At 43.0% G+C, this 15,474-nt stretch overlaps 1 protein-coding gene across 3 annotated transcripts; it reads right to left on the minus strand.

Annotated features, from left to right (window-relative positions):
• Positions 1–489: 489 nt before the first annotated feature.
• Positions 490–13,065, minus strand: znf821 (zinc finger protein 821). 3 transcript variants are annotated; one of them, XM_078400822.1, is made up of 5 exons: positions 12,773–13,065; positions 6,983–7,128; positions 6,103–6,275; positions 3,547–3,713; positions 490–2,623 (listed from the first exon to the last, which is right to left on the minus strand). In XM_078400822.1, exons 2-5 carry the CDS (start codon positions 7,074–7,076, stop codon positions 2,113–2,115), a joined length of 945 nt encoding a protein of 314 aa, XP_078256948.1. In that variant the 5' UTR covers positions 7,077–7,128; positions 12,773–13,065; the 3' UTR covers positions 490–2,112. The 3 variants fall into 3 exon arrangements, with proteins under 3 accessions (XP_078256948.1, XP_078256947.1, XP_078256946.1); XM_078400821.1 differs by having other exon boundaries at positions 6,983–7,286; positions 12,779–13,064; XM_078400820.1 differs by having other exon boundaries at positions 6,983–7,286; positions 12,773–13,064.
• Positions 13,066–15,474: the final 2,409 nt, after the last annotated feature.

The raw sequence follows: 15,474 nt of genomic DNA on the forward strand, positions 1-15,474 counted from the left end.
ACAGCAGGAGAAGGGAAAAGACATTGTGGCCTTCCATCACAGTGAGGAGAGGACTGGAGGAGACTCACTGTGATGGATGTTTTCTTGATGGATGTTTCTTTTGTGTGTTTTGGGGGTTGTGTAATTTTAATGCCTATTTTGATGCTTTTGTTGTTGGACTGTGGGTGACTGAATTTCGTCCAATTTGGATGACAATAAAGTTATCTTGAATCTTGAATCTTGAATCAAGATAGACTTTCATCTTATATTAGAATCTTTCTAATAATGCATCTGTGCCCTCAGGGATCAATTTTGTGAGTATCGTCTCATAGAAAAGACCAATGTGATTAGCAAAAGTAGTAATAAGAGTTTGGCCAATATAACTTTCATAACTGACTTTCTGGAGGAACTACCTTTTTAAAGTGTATACCAAAAATTATTAATAAATGATAGTATTCAGTATGCACATTTTAGTGCAAGATGAAATGGAATACATTTCTTCTGGAAAAATACTTTGTAAAGAACAAGTCACAGGTTTTTCAACCTACTTGTGCATTTACTAAAATGTTTATCTCTCTCTCTCTCTATATATCTAGAGGAGAGCAAGAGAGACAGACACGTGAAGAAATGTACTTTAAATATTACCATTCATTATGCTAGCCTTATGATAGCTGTAATTTGTTTTATTGGTAGTTTGTGTTCAATACATCAATGCTGATGCCGCTGGGAGAACATTGCAAACAAAATAAAGCCTTAAGTGCACTGTCCCTAAAGGAAATAAATTCCATTACTGCATTTTACATGTTTAGGGCAACTTTTGGAATCAAAAGCATTTCCAGCAGCCTTTAACTTGCATGGTAATTTTTTTTTGGCGACGTGTGGTGAAGTATGCATGTACCAAGCCAAATGAATGAATTTTCCTATTCCAAAGTGATTCGTAAAATTTGATGCGTGTGGATATATTTGGACACAGTACCAGCCATTCTATATTAATAAGAACACTACTGGATTCGATTTTTTGAAGTAAACCACAGTATTACAAATATTACTCAATGAGTAAATTAAGTCCAATACTTTTAAACACTTTGAAATTAACATTTACAAAGATATTACTGGACAATATAATTATTTTTGTTTAATGAGGAGCTCAACCTGTCAATACCATGATTAAGCATCAAATATCAAACCCTTTTGGCCATATTTTTTCAGGCCAAGAAATAAGTTTCATGTCCAGGATCAAGAAACCCAGGATCCACAAAATAAAATTTAACCTTGTGAATTAGTGCATATGATTACAAGTATGGTACGCAGAATGAATATTAAGATGTAATAAAAAAGAACTGCGGCATGCTGCCTGACTCGCTGTTACTCCAGCATTTTATGTATATTATTATGAATATTAAGATGATGCTTCCACAAACACTTGGATTGTTTTTCATAAACACTTTATCAAATTGAAAGCATTATTAATACCAGCAGAGATTGAGCAAACCTGTCCAGATTTTGATTGTCAGTAAATTACAGTGGTCCATTGCAAGAAAATGGTACTTCGGGTATGAGGATATCCATTGCTTGCTTCAAAAGGGAAATCTTATTTGCCCAAAAGAAGAGAAAAAATGTTTGAAAAGTGCAGCAACATTGCTGGATTCAGAAGTAGATAATATTTTGGATCAATAACTTCATCTTGTTTGTGATCTTAAAAAAAATCTAGCCAAAGACCAAATAACGGAAGAATTCAGCTCAACATTAATTTTAAAGTGCACTGAAATAACCACACGCGAAGAATGGTTCACATAATTCCAGTCTTTAGAATTAAACAAAGTTACAGGACCACTGAACTTGAGATCACCATCTCAAAAGTGTATTTTAAAGTTTTATGCAATTATGTCAATTTACCATTATGGAAATTATCTTAATTTTGTGCCCTTTACTTTATTTCCATTCTGTATCTATATTGCCGTCCATCCGACCCAAATGGCATGATGTTTCGGGCAGTTATTGACCTGAAGGAACGTATTCTAGATGGATCATTTCAGAGAAAATATAAAGGCCCAGTTTCACATCTTTATCTTCATTTTCCATATCAGGAAGAGGTACATGAAACTGGAAGGAACTGAGATCTGATGTGGGCCACTAAGAAATATGAACTGAAAGATCAGGATCTATTTTCTGTAAATTTCGTTTGATCCGTTTTGCTTCCCTTTCTCGCACAAGTCGTGCCTGTCGTTTTTCTGAAGTCTCATTAGCTCTTTTCATTCTCGTAGCCTCCCGGTCACGTTGTAACCTTCTTGCCCTCTGGTCTTCAGACTCATGCATTCTCTGAAGACGTTTAGCCTCTCGATCTCTCAGTCTCCGTATTTCTCTTTCACCTGCAGATTCATTCGCTCGTTTATATCTTTTTGCAGTCCTTTCACGCTCCAGTCTTTGCAAACGAGCATGCAAAGGCTCATTTTGTCTACGGACCATCCACTGATGAACCGAGGTCTCTTGAGCTTCAATAAGGTTTCCATACGTTACACAGGTTTCACAGACAAACAGCATGCCTGCAACAACCATAGTATTCCAAAATGATTCCGGTTCTTCAGAAATAAAACGTCTCTCAATGTTATCTTTTATTACTGATTTTCCATCAGGTAACTTCAGACTGTAAATTTAAGATCAGAAACTGAAATCAGTGAGAATGTGGCAGCTTGTCCTGTACACATGCACCGCGAACGTTCATAAACATTTGAAACACCTAACCTAGGTTAAGTTACTTCACAAACCAACAGGAAGACCATGATCACAGGGAGAAGATAATTGAGGATAAAAGTTGTAAAATCACAACCTGAAACCACAGTTGGGTGGATTCTTCAGCCAAGGAAAGAAAGGAGCATATTTGAAGCTTGGGCGTGGAAGCGAGAAACATTGGGAAGGATGTGTTGAAGAACTGGGAACTTTACACAAAGCAGCACAGAAAAATCACCAACATTGGTGCAGGTTACCTTGGGTTTCTAGAATTTGGTGAACAGCCAGTGCCATAAATAGAGAGAACGAAATCAAGCAATAGAGGAATGAACGGCCAGGAAAGGGGCTTAAGAAACAGACGTGAAAGGTATAAACAACTTGAAGTGTCATTCTGGGGAGTGTTCAGCAAAACAGTGAGGCTAATGGTTAGTGGTTTTCCACCACTCTCATTCAATATCCCCACAGCGAGCAAGGATGAATTCTTACAAAAGAAAAGCTTAAGGGACCTCCAAGCTCTCCACACTTCCAGAATAACAAAGGGATGCCCATCCAATAGCAATGAAAAACAGGCAACTGCAATCTTAACGGACAGGAAAATATCCTCAAGCAAAGGAATTTAGAATTATATAAAATATACATGGCAGGACCTGACATTTAAAAACAATCAGGGATTCCAAAACAATTCAAAATATAAAACTTCAAATATTTAAAAATCAGAACACCTAAAAGCAATCGAATAAATCAAAAAACTAAATAAATAAGCAATGCTAACGTCCAAATAATGATGCTATCATTCTAGATCATATTTTTAATGGACTGATATTGAAATAGATAACTAACCTGTCTAGGTTGTCCTTCGTTGTGAATAACTGGCCACACACTGCACAGTGGTATGGCTTTTCACCATCATGGATCAACATGTGCTTATCCAATGAACTAATGCAACTCAATGTGCTGCCACAGGCACTGCAAATGAAACCTTTGGTATCTCCAACCTTGGCATGTTGCTAGAATTATCAAAGCAAGAATTTATAAATAACGTTTTGTTTTAGCTTCGACTCGTAAATTTTATATTTTAACAATTCTTAACTTTTAAAACATTCTAAGTTCCTTAACAGTTCCCAAGATATAGACTTTTGCAAACCCACCCTAAATGTAAACATGTGTTGGAAGGAACTGCCGATGCTGGTTTACACCGAAGATAGACACAAAATGCTGGAGTAACTCAGCATGACAGGCAGCATTCTGGACAATGTTATATATACATACTGTATATCAAAATTCAAATTAAACCCAACAATTATCTTATTCTTCATCTGATTACTTGCAAAATAAATATTGGTTTTTAAACATAAATACTTCCCATGGCAGTTTTGACAATGATTTTTAAATAAGATTTGATATCAAGCAACTTGAGAGAATAGGACCAAAAGCAACATCTTAAGGAGGGAAGAGGGAGAGAAGCAGAGAGTTTGTGGACAAATTTCAGAGCTGTCGCCACAGGCAACAGATAACCTGGCTTTCAACAGTGAACCAATAAAAATAATATAGAAGCCATATCTTTCAAGAGTCAAGAGTGTTTTATTGTGATATGTTCATGAAAGTTAAGTGTAGGGATACAAGACATTTGCAGGCTGGTGACACAGAAGGGAAGGCAATTTGAAAATAAGAAGTGAGTTTTTAAAAAAATCAACAAGTTGCCCAAATCTAAATCAGTGCAGCTGCACAAACAGAGATGCACAAACTAGGTGGTGTAATATCAGCCAGGTCAGCATAGATGAATCCATGGCAACAAACATGTGAGAAAACCTATACCATTCTCTTTCTTGATTTCTGTCTTGATCACAGGGGACAGACTATCGACAGACATCTACTACAAACCTAGACTCCCAGAATTATCTGGACTACACTTCCTCCCGCCCTGCACCTTACAAAGATGCTATCCCCTACTCTCAATTCCTCCGTCTGCATCGTATCTGCTCCCAAGATAAGGCTTTCCATTTGAGGTCATCCAAGATGTCTTCATTGTTTAGTGAACATGGTCCTCCTCCCCTCCATCTGTCATAGATGGATCCCTCATCATGTCTCCTCTTTTTCCTGTAGTTCTGCTCTCGCTCCCTCTGCTCCCACATGCAACGAGGATAGAGTTCCCCTGGTCCTCACCTTTAACACCACCAGCCTCCGCTTCCAACACATCATCCTCTGGCATTTCAGGCACCTTCAACATGAACCCACCACGAGTCACATCTTCCCATCTTCACCCTTATCGCCTCCCCACACAAATCACTACCTCTACAACTCCTTGGTTCGCTCATCCCTTCCCAGCCAAACCACCCCCTCGCCAGGTACATTCCCCTGCAAGCAAAGGAGATGGAACGCCTGTCCCTATATCATCTCCCTCGCCTCCATACAGGGACCCCAGCAGTCCTTCCAGGTGAGACATGCACCTCCTCTAACCTCATCTACTACATCCAGTGTCCCCAATTGGCTAATATAGAAAAGTAGGCAGTTCATAAAAACCTGGTCTTTCAGCCCATCACTCCATCCATACTTCAATACAATTGTTCAAATTCCGTACCATGTTCCTATCTCATTTGCCCTGATTTATTTCAAATGCTCCTCGAATATACATTGATTTCACTTCAACCACTTTCCACAGGTGGCAGCAGAAATGTTACCTTATCTCAATCTTAAATGGATTATCTTGTATTCTGAGGTTGCGACTTCCCCTCATTGGAAACATCTTTCCTGCATCTGGTCTTTCCAGATCCGTAAGGATTTTATAAGTTTCAGTTAAGTTTCTTCTCATTTTCCTAAATTTAGTGAACAAATGCTCAGTCATCCCAATCTCTCTCCATGCATCGCTCCTACGATCTCAGGAATCAGTTCAAAACTTCACTGTACCTCTTCATTAGCTAGTACACGAAGAGGCAAAATACCCAAGGCCGTAACAATTGTAACACGACATCCCTGTTCCTGTACCCAATTTTTCTTGCTATGAAGCCCACCATATAATTTGCCTTCGTAACCACCTGCTTTATCTGCATGCTTACTTTCATCATTTGGTGTAGAAAGTCACCAGGCCCCATTGCATCTCCTTTGGCCTAATCTGTTACCATTTAGAATAAATGCTTTCCGGTTTGTGTCACCAAATTGGATAAACTCACATTTACTCACATTCTACTCTATGGGCCATCCATTTGTTTACTCACCCAAAATGACCAAGACGTTTGGTGACATTTGTTACTCAGGTTAAAACTGCAGGTTAAACACTACTCTTGACGGCAGAACTATATGCAAACCAACTGAATGATGTTATGACGATGAAAAAGGGTGTGGAGAGGAGAAAGAGCGCATAAAATATTTGTTTACAAAATTCTGAAGTGTAAAATTTACCTGGCTATCCTCAGACCGTGTAAAATTGCCACCCACTACTGGTAGGTTTAGGTTATTTTCAGCCTTGCCTTTATTTAGTGCTGTCACCAATCTACTAGTGGGTGAAAGGTGATCTTTTGATTCTTTAGGCAACAATTCTTCTTCTGAATACTGTGCTGCAGCACTACAATTCACTTGAAAGAAATATGAAAATTAAAAACTGGTATGAAGATTTTATGCAAAATATATTTTCCAAAAAAACTATTTGACAAAATATTATTTTAAAAATGTTCATTATGATTGAAATTGCATGATCATTTCAAAAGTCAAAATCCAACAGAACAAAAATGAAAGACACAAACTTCTGAAGGAAATCAGCGGGTTAGGGAGCATCTCTGGAGAACATGGATAGGTAACGATTCGGGTCTGGACCCTTCTTCAGATCCGTATTGTCACCTGTCCATATTCTCCAGAGATGCTGCCTAACTGGTTGAGTTATTCCAGCACTTTTTTTTTTTTTTTTTTTTTTTGCAAACCAGCTTTGCAATTTCTTGTTTCTAGCTTCTAGAATAAAAATGACACCGGCATGACATTTTTATTTTTCCACATAAAATATATATCTATATTTATCTAAACAGCATATAAAATTTTGCTGGGTAGTGATTTAGCTTCCCCATTGCTAATTAGCCAAACTGTATGAGATCCTGGCGAATGTCAGTGGCCTAAATGAATGGGAAAATAGCACTGCCAATTTTGTATGCCCATCTGTATTTTATTGCCAAAAAAAAACTGCAGGGGGAACTCAACCAGTTGAGCAGGATGCTGCTCGATCTACAGTTTGTCCAGCTGTTGTCCAGGAATCTCTGTTCCCATTACTTCTGTATTTTAAAAATGAACTTACCACTTACGTCACCAAAGTCCTCTTCATTTCCTTGACAACTAGTGGATTTTGTCACATCAACTTCAGCTTCATCTTTGTTCACACACTCCTCCATTCCTATAGATTGAAGCACCACTGCACAAACACTTCTCAATTCATAGGATCTCCTGAAGAACCGAAAATGACAACTCTTGCATTTTGATGATGCTTTCTAAACTGTTGAGTTAGTTATTCAATATTCTTCAAGTTTAAGAAAGGAAAACCTTTAAACAATCAAATCACAAAATGGTTGTTCTGTACCAATCCTTCAGTTTCACGGCATCGCCTGTGGTAGAAAGCAGAAAAAGAGAGAAATCTATGGAAAGTATATTTTCTTATATCCTCCCCACCACCCCAAACTGCGAAAAAAGTACAATTAGACCAAAAAATGCAGATGCACAAGTTATCCATGTTAACTTCAAAACCACTAGCCAAACACAATTTTTGGTACATTGGACCAATTTGACTGCAACCAGATTCCTACAGTTTTCACTATGCAATCTTAACTATCTGAGCTGTTAACTCCAACAAACATAGCATCCGGAAGTGGCGGCGCCTAACGGCAGCGGCTGACTAGCAGTCTGTTCGTCTTTTTTCCTCTTTTTTTTTGTTGTGTGTCGGTGTTGGGATGGTTTTTATATATTTTTTTGGTTGTGTATGTGTGGGAGGGGGTGGTGGTGTGGGGGGGGGGGACGGACTTTTCTCTTCCTCACGGCGCGGGGTGCGGCTCGGCTGCGGGGCCTAACATCGCCCGGTGCGGCTTGGCCGCTGGACTTTACATCGCCCGGTGCGGCTTGGCCACTGGACTTAACAGTGCCCGGTGCAGCTCGGCCGCGGGACTTTACATCGCTGGTGCGGCTCGACTGCGGGACTTAATATCGCCCGGTGCAGCTCGGCTGCGGGACTTAACATCGCCCGGTGCGGCTCGGCTGCGGATCTTTTCATCGCTGGTGCGGCTCGACTGCGGGACTTAACATCGCCCGGTGCGGCTCGGCCACGGGACTTTACATCGCTGGTGCGGCTCGACCACGGGACTTTACATCGCCCGGTGCGGCTCGGCCACTGGACTTAGCTGCGCAAGGCTTGGTCGCGGGCCTTTCATCGCCCGGTTCGGCCGCGGGACGTTTCAGCGCCCGGTGCGGGGACTGTGCAGGTCGGTCGGGGACGAGCTGTCTGTCCGTGGGCGTGGGGAAGAGAGTGGAAGTTTTGTTGCCTCCATCACAGTGAGGGGGTGTTTGCAGTCACTGTGATGGACGTTTGTGTTGGGGTTATGTGTCTTGTGTTCTTTTTTTCTATGACTGCTATGTAGTTTCGTTCGGTACTTCGGTGCCGAACGACAAATAAAGCTCCGTTATACCTGTTATGTTTCGTCAGATACTATATTACTGAGCTGTTAATTTTATCCCAAATATTTGTCAATAAGGCTTTCCTGTCATTTGAGTTGCAATGTGTAAGAAGGAACTGCAGATGCTGGTTTAAACCGAAGATAGACACAAAAAGCTGGAGTAACTCAGCGGGACAGGCAGCATCTCTGGTGAGAAGGAATGGGTGACGTTTCGGGTTGAGACCCTTCTTCAGACTGGCGTGATAGGCATGGTATGATGAAAATATTCATCTAAACACTCACCAAGCTAGTTTGTTAATATTTTCTTATTTTCTCACTTTTCGGCTCTCTCAACCCTTGGTACTAACAGACAGTGGGATTTATCCCACTGCAGTTTTCCTGAGTAATCAAGTTAAGGTTATGGATTGATGCAGGACATTACTCTTCAGATAGATTAGCATACATTCATAATCTCATATGATAGTTTTCAATATGTTCATTAAAACTGTTGATGAAAATTCCATGTAACAAATTTATTAAGCAGTAAAACCCTCACTAATTCACTGTCCACTGTTCAAAACCCTCACTAATTCACTGTCCACTGTTCAAAACCCTCACTAATCCAGACCGTTCAAAAATTCCAATGGTTTGGCATATGTTTGCCTTGCACCCATTCTAAGTCACAAAAGCACCAGTATCACCGCTCCTTCCCAACTCGCTGAGGCCCTGGTTCCTATACTCTCCCAAACATATTAGATTCACTAGGAAATTTATTATAAGAATTTGTAACATGTAAAAAGAAAGCTAATTAAAATGTTTTGAGGTACTGTAGCAAAATTCTTACAATCTGCCTCACGGCTATTTGGAAATCCCAATGGTTCAGCATCTGGCTCATCAAGTAAGGGTTCCTGCCAACCCATCCCACCCGAGTCTCACTAGGTCCTCACTTCCCATGCTCCCAAAAACTCTGACTGGGATCGAAGCAGAATTTATTATCGACAATAGACAATAGGTGCAGGAGTAGGCCATTCGGCCCTTCGAGCCAGCACCACCATTCAATGTGATCGCGGCTGATCATTCTCAATCAGTACCCTGTTCCTGCCTTCTCCCCATACCTCCTGACTCCGCTATCCTTAAGAGCACTATCTAGCTCTCTCTTGAAAGCATTCAGAGAATTGGCCTCCACTGCCTTCTAAGGCAGAGAATTCCACAGATTTACAACTCTCTGACTGAAAAAGTTTTTCCTCATCTCTGTTCTAAATGGCCTACCCCTTATTCTTAAACTGTGGCCCCTGGTTCTGGACTCCTCCAACATTGGGAACATGTTTCCAGCCTCTAACGTGTCCAACCCCTTAATAATCTTATATGTTTCAATAAGATCCCCTCTCATCCTTCTAAATTCCAGTGTATACAAGCCTAGTCGCTCCAGTCTTTCAACATATGACAGTCCCGCCATTCCCGGGAATTAACCTAGTAAACCTACGCTGCACGCCCTCAATAGCAAGAATATCCTTCCTCAAATTTGGAGACCAAAACTGCACATAGTACTCCAGGTGCGGTCTCACTAGGGCCCTGTACAACTGCAGAAGGACCTCTTTGCTCCTATACTCAACTCCTCTTGTTATGAAGGCCAACATTCCATTGGCTTTCTTCACTGCCTGCTGTACCCGCATGCTTCCTTTCAGTGACTGATGCACTAGGACACCCAGATCTCGTTGTATGTCTGCTTTTCCTAACTTGACACCATACAGATAATAATCTGCCTTCCTATTCTTACCACCAAAGTGGATAACCTCACACTTATCCACATTAAACTGCATCTGCCATGCATCCGCCCACTCACACAACCTGTCCAAGTCACCCTGCAACCTCATAGCATCTTCCTCAGTTCACACTGCCACCCAGCTTTGTGTCATCTGCAAATTTGCTAATGTTACTTTTAATCCCTTCATCCAAGTCATTAATGTATATTGTAAATAGCTGCGGTCCCAGCACCGAGCCTTGCGGTACCCCACTAGTCACTGCCTGCCATTCTGAAAGGGACCCATTTATCCCCACTCTTTGCTTTCTGTCTGCCAAACAATTTTCTATCCATGTCAGTACCCTACCCCCAATACCATGTGCTCAAATTTTGCCCACTAATCTCCTATGTGGGACCTTGTCGAAAGCTTTCTGAAAGTCAAGGTACACTATATCCACCGGCTCTCCCCTGTCCATTTTCCAAGTTACATCCTCAAAAAATTCCAGTATAATACTCAGTGACGTCATAAAAAGTGTTCGGGATTTAACCAAACATCCAACAGTCTGCAAAATCTACTAGTCCAGCACCACAGTTCCAAGTTTGCTGTATTGTCAGAGTTTTACTGTATATAGTTTGATATCTCAATAGTTCAAAATAAATATGTCACTTTGTACGGTGAAACAAAAACCACCCATAACAAGTAAAGATACCTGTATAAGAAAGGCATGGATCTTCAGCTTTTGAAGGTCAGTATAATTCTCAGGGAGAAAAAGGATCTGATCTCATTCTGTTGATAATATTCTATACCTGCATAGTCTTGGATCTGATGAGCTGCTGCAGATAATTATCCAATTTCATGGCAAGCATTTTTATCCTTGCCTATGCAAGTTCCACATATTATGCACTTGCAATCAGATATTGATCCTCCCCAGATTTCGAATGCTCAACTTCTGCACACCTAGACACATGAATAAATGTTTGCATCTGCAGGGATGGATTTCCCAGCTGCTATGAGGCTGCAGGCGTCTTCTGCTGGGCGAGTACAGAGCATGTTCTCATGGCTTCTCTCCCCACTCACTCCCCACCAACCACCCTCCCACCAAGGAGCAACAAACAAAGGTTTCATTGTCATTCATGTGTCAGTTTTAAACAAACTATTCATGAAAACCACAAAAATAATAGGAAATTAAATTAAATCTATTCAACCAGAACTTATATCATATGTTGACAACTATCTTATGTCCTAAACTTGTTCTTTCTTGCTTTATCGCTCATTTACCTAGCACGCATTCGTTTCTTTTCACCTCCATTTGAAAGAAACCAAGCACCATAACACTATTTAAAAAAAATTAAATACACCTACAGTTAAAGCAGTGGAGCACACTTTTCGACAGAGTATAATTTAAATGGGAATTAAATCTTGAAGTGATAATTGGGAGACATTAAAGGCGAGTCGAATCTCGCTTGTGTCTGGTGTTTGAAGCATCATTGGAGATGCAAAAACTGCATTCTCATGTGAGCTCTATTTTTTAAATCATAAATGTAATCGATATTCCTCAGTTGTAGACAAATCAAATCGAGAGGATGTCGTAGAAGTTTGAAACGTTAATGTTACCCCAGTTCCTGAATTGCTCTCTCACTCCAATGAAAACTGGGGCCCCAGACTGTCTCTGCTACACAACCGGCATTGTATTTTCTTGCATTCACTGCCCAGAATCAGAGTGCTGACCCTCCCTTTCAACCAGGGCTAGGATAACTTTAGCCTCCCTGACAACCAGGTCCCGTTTTAGTTGCATCTGTGACTCTCTGGGAGCTGAGGCTTGATGAGGGGGAGCAGACCCTTGATGAGGGGAGCAGAGGCTTGATGAGGGGAGCAGAGGCTGGATGAGGGGGAGCAGACCCTTGATGAGGGGAGCAGAGGCTGGATGAGGGGAGCAGAGGCTGGATGAGGGGAGCAGAGGCTGGATGATGGGAGCAGAGGCTGGATGAGGGGGAGCAGACCCTTGATGAGGGGAGCAGAGGCTGGATGAGGGGAGCAGAGGCTGGATGAGGGGAGCAGAGGCTGGATGATGGGAGCAGAGGCTGGATGATGGGAGCAGAGGCTGGATGAGGGGAGCAGAGGCTGGATGATGGGAGCAGAGGCTGGATGAGGGGAGCAGACCCTTGATGAGGGGAGCAGAGGCTGGATGATGGGAGCAGAGGCTGGATGAGGGGAGCAGAGGCTGGATGAGGGGAGCAGAGGCTGGATGAGGGGAGCAGAGGCTGGATGATGGGAGCAGAGGCTGGATGATGGGAGCAGAGGCTGGATGATGGGAGCAGAGGCTTGATGAGGGGAGCAGAGGCTGGATGATGGGAGCAGAGGCTGGATGATGGGAGCAGAGGCTTGATGAGGGGAGCAGAGGCTGGATGATGGGAGCAGAGGCTGGATGATGGGAGCAGAGGCTGGATGAGGGGAGCAGAGGCTGTCCCCGGCCGGGCCTGCCCACGGCGGGGGAACCATCCCCCAGCGCAGCCAGCGGATCCCCGCCCTGGCGACCCGTTCCGCCCGCCTCCCTCCCTCAGCAGCCCTGACTCCCGGCCGGCCATCCCTCTCCCTCAGCACCCCCGGCCATCCCTCTCCCTCAGCACCCCCGGCCATCCCTCTCCCTCAGCACCCCTGACTCCCGGCCCAGCCATCCCTCTCCCTCTCCCTTCCCCACACACTCACACTCACGCTCCGCTCGGCACGGCCTCGGCTCCGTGCGCCGCCTCACCGCCCGTTCTTCCCGCTTCATCGTCGCCCTCGGCTGGAAGATGGCGGCCCCACGTGATCCCCGGCTGTGTAGAAGGGTCTCGACCCCAAACGTCACCCATCCCATCCCCTCTCTCCACAGATGCTGTCCGTCCCCGTTGAGTTACTCCAGCTTTTCGTGTCCATCCTCGGTGTAAACCAGCGTCTGCAGTCCCTTCCTGCACACTCCCCATCCCCATTCCCATCCCAGATGATTTACCTGTGGTCAGAGACTAGTGAGGCCCAACGCAAATTGGAGGAACAGCGCCTCATATTTCGCTTGGGCAGCTTACAGCCCAGCGGTATGAACATTGACATCTCCAACTTCAAGTAACCCTTGCATCTCCTCACTCTCTGTCCATCTCCCATCCTTGTTCTCTGACTAGTTTCACTGTCCTCCTGATTAGTTTTATCATTGGTATGCCTCATTGTCAGCTTCCCCTCAGCCAACAATGACCCATTCTACATTTCCTTGATTGTCAGTTTTGATCTGTCGTTTTCACGCCTTACCCAACCATTTCTCTAGTCTCGACCTAAAACGTCACCTATTCCTTCTCTCCAGATTGAATTGAATACTTTGTCACATGTGACAAGTCACAATGAAATTCTTTGCTTGCATACCATGCCAATTTATGCAAATAGTCGGCCATAAAGGGCGCTTACAAAGTTACAAATTCCCCCCCTCCCCGCCAGGTCCTCCTTTGTTCTTCCCCCCCCCCCCCTCCTCCCTCATAGCGGTCCCCCCACGCAGGTCCTCCATTGTCCATCCCCCTCCCTCATGGCGGTCCCTCTCCACTATCGCTGCCGGGTCCCCTCCGGACGCCTCCGTGGTGCCGACCCAGGCATCGATGGCCGCTGGCTTTGTCAACCCACAAGGCTCTATCTCCGACCCGTGAGGCTCCGGGCTTGTCTTCTCAGCGGCACCTGCGGAAGGTGTGTTGATAACCCTTTCTCACCATATTTCTGGAACAGTCCGTACTCATGCTCTTGTCATTTGATCATTGACCTAATTAACCATTTCGAAACCAGAAAACAGGAATGGAAGAGAGTCATTCTCAATTCCAAATGAATGATTAAGAAAAAGTTGAACTCATCTTTACGATTAATGGGTAAACTTTGAAACCACATCACCTCAACTTTGGTCATCAAGCTTCTACATGTAGATGGTATTAAAGGCTAGCTATTAGCATGGATAGAAAATTGGCTGACTGGCAGAAGGGAAAGAGTGGGAATAAAGGGGTCTTTTTCTGGTTAGCTGCCTATGACCGGTGGTGTTCCACAGGGGTCAGTGTTGGGTCTGCTACTTTTCACATTTTATGTTTGTGATCTGGATGAAGAAATTGATGGCTTTGTGGCCAAATTTGCAGACGATATCGAGATAGATGGAGGGGTAGGTAGTGTTGAGGAAAAAAGTAGGCAAAGAATGGCAAATTAAATACACCGTAGCATAATGTATGGCCGTGCACTTTGGGAGAAGGAATAAAGGTGCAGACTGCTTTCTAAATGGTGAGAGGATTGAGAAATCGAAGATGCAAAGGGTCTTGGGAGTGTTGGTGCAGGATTCCGAAAAGGTTAAGTTTTTAAGTTTAGACACTGGTAAGGAAGACAAATGCAATATTGGCATTCATTTTGAAAGGACTAGAATATAAAAGCAAGGATGTTATACTGGGGCTTTTTCAGGCACTGGTGAGGCCACGTTTGGAATATTGTGAGCAGTTTTGGGCCCCATTTCTGAGGAAGGAATGTGCTGGCTTTGGAGAGAGTCCAGAGAAGGTATATAAAAATAATCTTGGGGATGATTGGGTTAACGTATGAGGAGTGTTTGAAGGCTCTGGGCCTGTACTCATCGGCATTTAGAAAGATGAAGGGGGATTTCACCCAAAATTACACCCCGACCTGCATTCTGACCTGCTGTGAGGTTTCCAGCAACTTTTGCGTTTCATTGTTTCCAGCCTTTGTACTGTTTGAAACTTTGAATTTGTAAGTCTCCAATTCTAGACTCATTTCTTTTAGATTTAAATGCTTCACTAATGATGCAGGCGAGATTCTGAACACCTGAAATCATGGCCCCAAATTTCTTTGACTACAATTATATCCATTGAAACATTCCTAAAAACCCTATTCTTTTACCAAACATTTATCTACCCAAATAAGCACTCGCATGGCTTGGTGTCATTCTTTGTACCACTAAAATATTGTGGAACCTTTTGCAGCATTAATCTGCATTTCTGTTGCTGCTGAGGCTGGAGACTGCAACATTAAAGATGTCAAAGTCAGGTAAATACAAATGTCTCTGTATATAGCCGGTGTGTAAGAATCACTTGGTTGGATATGTCGTTGTAGAACGGCTGAAAAGGGGTCCTGACCCGAAACGTTGCCCATGTATATCCTCCAGAAGTGCCATCATTGAGTTACTTCAACACTTTGTGTTATATGCAAGATTCAACATTTGTATCGGAAGGAACTGCAGATGCTGGAAGATATTCGCCAAATGTTGGAGTATCACAAAATGCTGGAGTAACTCAGCAGGTCAGGCAGCATCTAGGAGAGAGGGAATGGGTGACGTTTCAGGTTGAGACCCTTCTTCAGACTCCAAATATTCCAAATGTTGGAGTATCACAAAATGTTGGAGTAACTCA

This window comes from Rhinoraja longicauda, chromosome 6 (assembly GCF_053455715.1).
Source record: "Rhinoraja longicauda isolate Sanriku21f chromosome 6, sRhiLon1.1, whole genome shotgun sequence".
In the NCBI taxonomy this organism is placed as follows: domain Eukaryota; kingdom Metazoa; phylum Chordata; class Chondrichthyes; order Rajiformes; family Arhynchobatidae; genus Rhinoraja; species Rhinoraja longicauda.

Bases quoted from the DNA above. Each gene is read 5' to 3' on its own strand.
- znf821 (XM_078400822.1), bottom strand. From the start codon at position 7,076: ATGGAGGAGTGTGTGAACAAAGATGAAGCTGAAGTTGATGTGACAAAA. The intron at 6,276-6,982 runs GTAAGTTCATTT...ATTTCTTTCAAG, and splicing joins GGACTTTGGTGACGTAAGTG to TGAATTGTAGTGCTGCAGCA. The intron at 3,714-6,102 runs GTAAATTTTACA...TGATAATTCTAG, and splicing joins CACGGTCTGAGGATAGCCAG to CAACATGCCAAGGTTGGAGA.